This window comes from Ammospiza nelsoni, chromosome 20 (assembly GCF_027579445.1).
Source record: "Ammospiza nelsoni isolate bAmmNel1 chromosome 20, bAmmNel1.pri, whole genome shotgun sequence".
NCBI lineage: Eukaryota > Metazoa > Chordata > Aves > Passeriformes > Passerellidae > Ammospiza > Ammospiza nelsoni.
Window position 1 is genome coordinate 6,520,153 of NC_080652.1, and position 10,226 is coordinate 6,530,378.

The 10,226-nt window shown below is 43.3% G+C and overlaps 1 protein-coding gene across 1 annotated transcript; it reads left to right on the forward strand.

Moving 5' to 3' along the window:
• Positions 1-267: 267 nt before the first annotated feature.
• SET (SET nuclear proto-oncogene) lies at positions 268-9,926 on the forward strand. The gene is made up of 8 exons (XM_059486294.1): positions 268-603; positions 1,765-1,822; positions 2,767-2,909; positions 3,512-3,615; positions 3,789-3,902; positions 5,195-5,365; positions 5,460-5,606; positions 6,503-9,926. The coding sequence occupies exons 1-8, from the start codon at positions 531-533 to the stop codon at positions 6,524-6,526; spliced, it is 834 nt and encodes a 277-aa protein (XP_059342277.1). The 5' UTR covers positions 268-530; the 3' UTR covers positions 6,527-9,926.
• Positions 9,927-10,226: the final 300 nt, after the last annotated feature.

Consider the following 10,226-nt stretch of genomic DNA (forward strand, 5'->3'; position numbering starts at 1 on the left):
TCCGCGCCGCGGCCCCGCCCCCCAACGCTCTCCGACCAATGAGCGCCCAGCTCGGGGCGGTCGGGGGGCGCGGCCTCTCCACGGCTGCGCACGCGGGACCTCCCCGGCGTGTGTGTGTGTGCGGCGAGCAGTGCGCCTGCGCATCGTACCGCCCGCGGCACAGCGCGCCCGGGGCGGGGGGCTCGGTGCGCACGCGCGGTGCGGCCGCCGTGGCCCGGCCGGGCGGAGGGGGGGGCCGCGCATGCGCGCCGCGTGCCCGCCCCTCGCCAGCAGCAGAGGAGGAGGTGGCGGTGGCGGCTCTGGGCGAGGGAGCGCGAGGGGAGTGAGAGGCGCCGTTGCCGCCCCGGTATCCGGCAGGACCGCGCGGAGGAGGCGGGAGCGCCCCGGCGGCGGAGGGACCTGAGTGGCGGCGGCAGCAGCAGCAGCAGCACCAGCAGGAGGAGTCAGTGCCCGGCCCCCCCCCCCCCCCGCGCAGCCCCGTTGCAGCCCCCCCCCCTCCCTCCCGCCCTCCGCGCTCCGCAGCCACCAACATGTCGGCGCCGGCGGCCAAAGTCAGTAAGAAGGAGCTGAACTCCAACCACGATGGGGCCGACGAGACCTCAGGTGAGGCCGCGCCGGGGGCGGGACGGGAATGGCGGCAGCCGGCGCGGCCTCCGCCTCGCGCCGACCGCCATTTTCCCCCGCCGCACGGGCCGCGGCCGCGCCGGGGGCGGGCGGAGCGCGGGCCCGGCCGGGCGGATGTGCAGGCCCGGCGGCGGCGGGAGGAGGCCATGTTAGCGCCCTTTTGTCTGCGCTGCCGGCCCGGCTTCCCTCCCCGCGGGGCCGGGCGGGGGGCGCTGCGGCTCGGCGGAGCAGCGGGACCCCCCCGCCGCCCCTCCCGGAGCAGCATCCGCGGAGCCTCATTGTGCTCCGCCGCCGCCGCCATGATGCGCCGCCGCCTCCCGCGCCGGCCGCGGCCGCGTGGTGCTGCCGGGCCGCGCGGGGATGGAGCGGCGGAGACACGCGGTGCCGGGGCCGCCCGCGCCGGCCCCACGTGCGATCTCGGCTTTTAAAGGTCGGGGCTGCCCCCGGCCCCGGCGCGTTCCCCACGTGCGTCCCCCGCGCCGGGAGAGGCTGAGCTGTCCCCGAGCGCGGGCCGGGCCGGGCGGGACGCGCACCGGGCGCTGCTCCGCTCCGGCCGCTTCCCGCTGCCGCTCATTCATCTCCCGCGCGGTGGGTAAACAGCGCTCCGTAAGCCCGGCCTCGGCCAAACTTGGTCCGGGGGAAGTGCCCTTTAGAAAATTCCTGCCAACGGCGGCTTTCGCGTCGCTTTATTTGTAACCGGATTTTTGAACGTTCTTTTCGGTTTTTGGAAGGTGATGTGTAGCCAGATAGGCTATTTCTATTGATATTCCAGTGCTCTGTAAATTACTTCGCGTTTCTTCAGATGTGTTGGTCGTAGCAACTGTGGCTTACAACTTTTTAATTAAAATTTTATTGGCTTGTAATTTAAGTTGGCTTGTAAAACAGTGTAGCGGGATGTGAGCTGTGGTTTCTAAGGGTGAACTCAGTTTAAGGGCTGTTTTATCAAACTTTGCTGCACTTCAGCTGCAGCACACCCTGTAAAGCTGGTGCTTTCAGGCCTTGTATCTCTTGTGACATTTAATAGAAATACCCGAGAACTTCTACAGTAGGTCACTGGAGAGTTTCTCAAAGAGAAACCCCAGGTGACTTGTCAGGCTTGTGAATGAAGGGATTATTGACACATTTTCATCTGTTTTTCAGAAAAAGAGCAACAGGAAGCAATTGAACACATTGATGAAGTACAGAATGAAATAGACAGGTAAACGTTATCTAGCTTTTAAAATGTTTTAGCAGAAATTGAAATGTAGCTGACAAAAGTGAAAGTGTTTAGTATAAAGTGAGCACTCAGTAGTGCTCACTGTCTTTGAACTCTGCCAAGATATACCTGTGTTCTGACTTGATTAGAGACATTAAAATAACAAAGAAGTGTCCTGGTTTCTTGCCTAATTGTGTATAATTAAAGAGGTAGAACTTGAGTTTAAAAATTTTAATTAATTGTGGTATTTTTGATAATAGAAGTGTATTTCACCCTGGCTTCTCAAGTTAATGTGTAAGCTGTTTGGCTAAAGTATTTCCCTGTTAGCAAGCAGAACGAAACACTTGGCTGAAAAAGTCAGCTTTTATTATACATTTTTATTATAATATTCATGTGCTTATGCAGAAAATGTCTCTGAGGTGTTAATTTTATATGCCAAAACTCTTGGGGCTGTGGGTTCTGTGTCAGTCCCTGCCTGCATGTTCTCTCCATGCCTGGTGTCCTACAGGGACTGCAGGTGGCTGTTGGGGCTGTGAATGTGTGAAGCTGTTGCAGTGTGAGGGCTTTGCCATTTTACAGCAGCTCAGTTTTAAATCTTCAAATTTTACTTGCACAGGGTGCAGAATTTCTTTGCTGTGGCTTCCTTGCCTGCCTAAAAGTTTTAGGGGGCAGGTGATAGGGCTGTGTTACCCATATGCAAGTTTATGCAGGCAAAATGTTGAAGATAAAACACTGCTTTGTGTTTAGAAGGTTCCATTCAGACCAGTGAGATTGCTTCTGGCAGAGTGTTTTTTAACAGTTGTTACAGCTCTGAGCTTCTGGGGTTTTTGGGACACTTCATTTGCAGAATATGGCAGACTGGTCTTATCAAACTTTTAGTTAACTGCTCTGATGTGTCCTTAAATCCCAGTTCTCTCCTGTGGTTAACATGGCTCTTTCTCCTACAGACTGAATGAACAAGCCAGTGAGGAAATTTTGAAAGTAGAACAGAAATACAACAAACTCCGCCAACCATTCTTCCAGAAGAGGTCAGAATTGATCGCCAAAATCCCAAATTTCTGGGTAACAACATTTGTCAACCACCCACAAGGTACATTCTGAACAGCCCTCTTTTTTTCCCCTGTAAATTCAGTGTTTGCTTGATTGTTATGTGAGTGCCTTAAAGCTCTGATGGTCTTGTGGGGTTGTTACTAACCATACAACACTTTTCCTCTGTCCTAGGTTTAATTTTTTAAGCTTTTTCTTTCTTGCACTGGTTGGCCAAAGGAACATCTTGTTTACTAAATACTTCAACCCTAAAATTTCTTTCTGCATTTTAAATGGCAAGTTTCCCACTTTATTCAGTTCATTGGAAACTTAAAGCAAAACAAGCAAACAAACAAAAATTGTCTCAGATTGTTTGGGTGTTTTTTACTGGGAAGTGAGCTCCTTGGGACTCCTGACAGTAAACTTTCTACAAAACAAGTTTGTAGACTGCTTAGATTGGGCAAACTACATGTATGAAAAGCTGTTTGAGAGGGAAGGGTGGGTATGTGTGGGTAGGCTGTTGGCTGGTAACTTGAAAAGGAGGAGCCATGAGGAGTTGGTTTGGACAGATGTGTTGCTTTTTAGATCTTCCTGGCTGTCAGTTTGCTGTGCTTTGCCTGCCTGTTTCATGACTTTGTTAATGTGGGATTCCTCTTTCTCTCTCAGTATCTGCACTGCTGGGAGAAGAAGATGAGGAAGCACTGCATTACTTGACCAGAGTTGAGGTGACAGAATTTGAAGACATCAAATCAGGTTACAGAATAGATTTTGTAAGTACTTTAAATGGTTCATTCACTTGTGATTTTGCTGTTTTTTTTAAATATAATTGCATGTTGGGTTGTAGTTTATAACTTAAATCTCCACAGTTACATATATAGTGCCAGGTTTGACTTGCGTGTGTTTGCATTCTGTGAGTTCTAACTCTTTGCTTTCCACTCTGCAGTATTTTGATGAGAATCCCTACTTTGAAAATAAAGTTCTCTCCAAAGAGTTTCACCTCAATGAAAGTGGAGACCCATCTTCAAAATCGACTGAGATCAAATGGAAATCTGGAAAGGTAAGGATTGCATCTGGGAGAGCACAAGTGTGCTCTCACAAGTGTGACCAAGTAAAAACATTACCAAGTGCATTAGCTTATCTCTTCCTTGGCCAGGATCTCTAGACTGTGTTTTATTGTTTACTTACAATAACTATTAAATGAAGAATTCCAAGGACAACAGGTTTAGGGGGATCAGGTAGCAGTGTGTGATCTTGTTTTATATTTTCATCTATTTCTTTGACTTCATTTCCAGATGCCACATCTTTTGTAGAATTTACAGCCATACTAATGTGGGCATACCTGTCACCCAGGCGATGTTCAAGAATCATTAATTTACTGCAGTTTATTTCTGTAGAAATTCTTCAGTGTTATCCTGAAGATTTTGAACTGAGGTTTTAAAAGTAGAGCTGAGGCTTGCAGTTGAATTGCAGCTTGTTTTGTCACTCTCAGACCAAGGAAAAAAATTCATGTTTTTCATATTGAGAACTAGAACATTTCCTCTTGTATCAGAAATTGCATTCCTGTACAGACCAGTCATGTGATCTTTGCAATACAGCACAAAATCAGTGTGAATTCTGCTTTGTTCTTAAACAGTCCAGACCTGTAAATGTTGTCATTCTATCAGGAGAAGAAACACTGGAAGTGTGGTGTAACCATATGGTCAAAGAAATAATTTATTTAATTTCAGACTTTACAAAAAGATTGTTGCAAACTTACTACAAACTTACTACGTCTTTTCTAGGGTAAAGTGATAGATACAAACCTTATATGGATTCTTGTGACCATGTGCTTTAGCAGTTTGTGTGGGGTTTTTTTGCACTTACTTCAGAGAGTGGCCTGAAGATTTCAGAGTGGGAAAAAGGCCTAGGCAGGTCTTTATATCCAAATGCTGAAAGAGCTTAGAGGTGTGGAGACTTCCTTAAATTGGCTTTGTGTAGTAGTTGCTGCAATTACAACTACTCTGAGTGGCATTCAGTCATTGTGAGACCTTGTAAGTTCAGTGTGTCATTAAATACTTGTCATTCTTGTGTTTCCCTGAGATAGGGAAATGTAAATGAAATGTGAGATTATATGAGTTTCAGTGTTCCAGTGGAGGCCACTGAAAGAAACCAGTGGGTTTACTGTTCTCTCATGTTTATGAGAAATGCAGTATCTTCTGTCAGTTGTTTGGGCTTCAGACTTACCCTTGAAGAGGGAGGGGAAAGTGACTTCTTGGGGTTGTTTAGACAAGTGCATTTTTTACATGGTGCTTATAGGAAAAACAAGCCATAAAAAGACAGCTTTAGGGAACTTCCTAACTTTCTTTTCAGGACCTGACAAAACGTTCAAGCCAGACACAGAACAAAGCCAGTAGGAAGAGGCAGCATGAAGAACCAGAAAGCTTCTTCACCTGGTTCACTGACCACTCTGATGCAGGGGCTGATGAGCTAGGAGAAGTCATCAAGGATGACATCTGGCCAAACCCTCTACAGTACTACTTGGTAGGTACAGCCCTGAGCAGGGCATTGCACCCACAGCAGCTCTGGGAAAAAGTGAATTTCATCACTGAATTGATGTTGCAAATGTGTCTTTAAGGTTCCTGATATGGATGATGAAGAAGGGGAGGGAGAGGAGGATGACGATGATGATGAAGAGGAGGAAGGATTAGAGGATATTGATGAAGAAGGAGATGAAGATGAGGGGGAGGAGGATGAAGATGATGATGAGGGAGAGGAAGGAGAGGTGAGTAATCTTGCCCTTCATGCCATTTGTGTGGTGTTTGAGAGGGATCTTGTAAGAATACCAATTGTGGCAAAGGTGAACTGGCTCTTTTCTGCACCCCAAGGTGTGAGAACTGTGACTGCATTAACTTGAGTGGTTTCAGGTAGCAATAACTATGTTTGTGTATATGAGAGACAGTGGAAGTGGATAGTTTCAGTAAATTTGTAAGGGAAGTGCTCTAGGAGAACTAGGATGTGAATGTGACAAAATTCCTTCTTCATTACTGAGCATTCTAGCAATGCTTTACATATAAAAGGCTTTTGTTGTTACATCCAGCCATCCTTCCCACTTGGTTCATTTCTGCTTATGGCCAGCCTAGCTAACGCTTTCTGTTGGGTTCAGGAATTAAAACTTTGCTTTAGTAGTAAGTGGGATTTCAGATTCAGCATCCAGGATGTTGGGAATTAGTTTAGAATGTCTTTGTTTCTTGAAACTGGGCGTGGTGTGTCTGACTTCCAGCAGCACAAACCCCGTGCAGTGAGAGGAGGGCTGTGCTGGGCTGTGTTGTATAACCTAGAATTTGGCATGTGAAAGGTGCAGCATTTTGATTTTTATGAGTTTTAGTGAGGGAGAAAAGATGACCCCTTCATTTTCTGCATGCTAAACTTGTCAGTGCTTGTAGTGATTCTAAGTCACAATTTCTCAAACCTCTGATGTGTTTTCCTGGGACACCCAGGGACTGAGTGATTTCTCTGTGCTCAGTAGCTGGGCACCCAGGGCAAGTGTTACCATCCTATAGTGAGGGAAGAGATGATCACAGAGCACCATGAGTAGCACTGTAAAAAGTTCTGGTCACTGCATTTGCTATCTGAAGTTTAGTGATTAGATTTATTTATTTCTTGCTTATCTTTCAACAGGAGGATGAAGGAGAAGATGACTAATTGAACACTGATGGATTCCAAACCCCCTTTTTACCTTTTTAATTTTTCTCCAGTCCCTGGGAGCAAGTTGCTGTCTTTTTTTTCTTGTGCTCAGTCGCCTTGTTCTCTTGAGGTCTCTTTTTCTCCTCTACACCATGGTTCACGATTTCTTTTGGGGAAATATCTTGAGCAGAATACAGTGGAAAAGAATCTACCAGTTTCTGTTTCAAGTTCATTTTTATCCCTTTCTGTCTCAAAACAAAAACTTTATGAATTCAACACACCATGTTCTGTGGGAAAAAAGAAAACCTTCTGCTCCCTTCACTCTGCTGGAAGCTGAAGAGTGCTAGGCCCCTGTGTAGTAGTGCATAGAATCTAGCTTTTTTCCTTCTTTCTCTGTATATTGGGCTCAGAGATTACACTGTGTCTCTATGTGAATATGGACAGTTAGCATTTACCAACATGTATCTGTCTACTTTCTCTTGTTTAAAAAAAAAGAAAAAATGACAAAAAAATAAAAATAAAAATGGGGTTATAGAAGGTCAGCCGGGGTGGGTTTCAGAAGTTTGGGCGGGTTAAGTGGGCATTTTGACAACATGGCTTCTTCTCCTTTGGCATGTTTAATTGTGATGTTTAACAAACATCCTTGCAGTTTAAGATGACACTTTTAAAATAAAATCTTCTCCTAATGATGACTTTGAGCCCTGCCACTTGATGGAGAATCAGCAGAACCTGTAGGATCTTATTTGGAATTGACATTCTCTATTGTAATTTTGTTCTTGTTTATTTTTAATTTTTTTTGTTTTGTTTTTTTTTTTTTTTTGGTTTTTTTTTCCTTTTTTTCTTTTTGGTTTTTTTTTTTTTTTGTTTTGTTTTCACTGGAAAGGAAAGAAAGATGCTCAGTTTTAAACGTTAAAGTGTACAAGTTGCTTTGTTACAATAAAACTAAATGTGTACACAAAGGGACTGGTTGGTCTTCACTGAAAGAAACAGCTTTTATATCCTATTTAGAACTTGCTGTAGTTTCTTGGCATTTTTTGGGGGCATTTTGTCAGTATTTCTGTAGTGCAGTGCAGCCTTGTGGTTGTGTGGACTGAACCAGTTCATGTAGTTCCCACTATTTCAGTACCTGTAAAGTGTTTCCTGTGGTAGTTCCTACTGCACACTGACTCTTGAGTTCCTGTAGGGTCATGTGCTGTGTGTGAAGACACAGGTATATGTTCATGTTTTGCAAAAAGGAAAGTCACTCGATTTGTAGAATTTGTAGTAATTGCAGTACTGTATCTCCAGTACATCAGTTTGCATGAAAATACCATGCAAGCTCAGAATAAAAAGACCAAGGGTTGGTTTTAAAATATTTGGGTGGTTTTGTAAGTCTTTTCAGTTGAAAACAAATCTTAATTGCAAGCTAATTTGGGGGCTATTTCAAAGAGCAAGATTCTTAGTAAAGTTCATGTATAAAAAGTTGCTACTTCACTGCTTTTTTTTCCTTGGTAGCAGCATGTATATGTGCTTTAGATACACTGTACTCTCATTTTAAGAGACTGCATGTGAGAAACTTGTAACAATTTCACATAAGAGGGTGTTGGAACTGGTATTCCACAAAATGTAATGGAATTTGTTTTAACATGCTTTGCTTTTGAAATATTTAAGAAAAAAATGTTCTATCAGCTCATCTGAAATTCAAACGGCTCTTTGGATGTGTAGAAAAAGACTGTCTTCTGGGAAGACTTGTTACATTCTCTGATTCCTTTTCCTCACAGAATTTGCTGTAGTCAAATTCAGCTTTTTTTGATGCTTAAGAATACACTTGGCAGAACAAGATCAATGTCTGGTTGAGACGTGCACAAATAACGTGTGAGGGAAAACATTCTGTAAGTGTGTGGTCCAGCTTGGATTCAATCCAGTTATCAGAGACAATGCAACGTCCAGTCTCATGTGATCAATGCAAAAATAAGACAACCATGTACTTTATTCCATCTCAACAAAAGCTTCTGCCCTCATCCTGCTTTGCAGAGCCAAGTACAATGTTGATCAGTAATGGTTTCTTACCATCTAGAGAGAGAAGGAACAAAACCCATGAAGTCCTATAAATTTTAGTGTTTTTTAATTTGATTCCTTTTTGTTGTAAGTTTGAAATTAGCTTCCTGTTGTGGTAGAGGGTCGATGTGCTGTTTCTTGCCATGATGCCTCATTACTTAATTTTTATGTAGTCCTAATTGTAGTTCCTCAAGGAAAATTACCTTTTGCTAGTCTTGAATGCTTTAGGAAAAATATTGTGCCATTGTTCCATCCCTGTTGGTTACTAGCAGAAAACTTATAAAAACTGGTTTGAAAGTAATCAAAGCTTCAGGCTCTGTAAAGTCAAATAGCAGGAACAAGAAATGAGAAGTCTGGATAATTAAATGCTACTTAAGAGATTTTTTTCTTGCGCATTCTTTAGGATTTTACAGGGTGCCAAAATACTCTTGCTACTGTACTGATAATACTGAATTTGCTGTGAAACTTGAGGGTTTACTCCTGGAAATGGCTAAAGAGTAAACTGGTAAAAGAATAAACCATATTAGTTAAGTGTTAATTTAATTTTTTTTTTCCTAGCATGGAAATGATTAGGGATTAACACATTTCTCTGCAATGCTCAAGAAATATTACAGCTGGCCATCGTGTGCTCTGACTGTTCACTTAATGTCTAATTTGGCTGAATATATGTAATGGGTGTCCATTTTTTACTGGATTTATTTTATATGTGTATAAAGAGCTTTTTAAAAGACATCTACATTGGATAATAATGGGAGATTCGTTCTTGTTAAATATCATTAATTCCCCACTGCTTGAGTTCCTCACATACAGTTAATCCCACCATGTGAAATTTGTCACAGGTGGTAAATGACTTCAGGTTTTTTGGTTTGAATTTCCAGGGCTAGAACATAAGGGTTGGCAGCAATTTAATAAAGCTGCTGTGCTGGGGCTATATGGCCTAACTATCTCAAAGATTATTTTTAAATTTAATTGCTATAAAATGGAATCTTTTGTCTGTAATTTCTCGTGCCAAAGGAAACAAATACAGCTGAGTGTGTAAATACAGCCAGGAAGGTTTGGGGTTTTTAAAGAGATTATCTGTGTACTTATTCATACTTGTCAACATAGTTTCTGTCCCTGTAAACAAGCATTATCTGAATCGATTTCTCAGTAATTTATGATATTCATTTAAATCTGTAAGCTCTTTGTACCACACTAAACCAGGTGCATAAGGATAGTTCTTTGTTTATTGGATACTGTTCCTGAATTTTGAAGCCATGTTGTTTTTTGTTTTGGTTTGTTTTTTGTTTTTTTAAAGAGAATGAAATCAATGAAATAATTTCTCTGCTGTACCTTCAAGCTATCCTTCTGTTTGAAGGAATTAAAATACATTTAACTGTTACTTGATGTTACCATTTCTAAGAGTCTTTTTCAAAATAATCAAGTTTTTTAGTGCCAAACGCAAATCTTTAGTCCCAAACACCATCTTTCACGGGTGATGTGAACAGTGCTTGCTTTTCCTTTATGGAGAAGAGTGAGGGGAGGTCGCAGATGCCTGGTACATAGCATTTGATTCCTGCGGGAAACAGATTTATGCTTATGTCCTTCCTCTCTCTCCTGGATTAAAAATTGCAACTTTTAAGGCTTTTTCTTGATTATCACCTTTTCCGCGTGCTCTCTGGGGTATAATGGAGGACAGGGA

Bases quoted from the DNA above. Each gene is read 5' to 3' on its own strand.
- SET (XM_059486294.1), top strand. From the start codon at position 531: ATGTCGGCGCCGGCGGCCAAAGTCAGTAAGAAGGAGCTGAACTCCAAC. The intron at 2,910-3,511 runs GTACATTCTGAA...TTTCTCTCTCAG, and splicing joins ATTTGTCAACCACCCACAAG to TATCTGCACTGCTGGGAGAA. The intron at 5,366-5,459 runs GTAGGTACAGCC...TGTGTCTTTAAG, and splicing joins ACCCTCTACAGTACTACTTG to GTTCCTGATATGGATGATGA.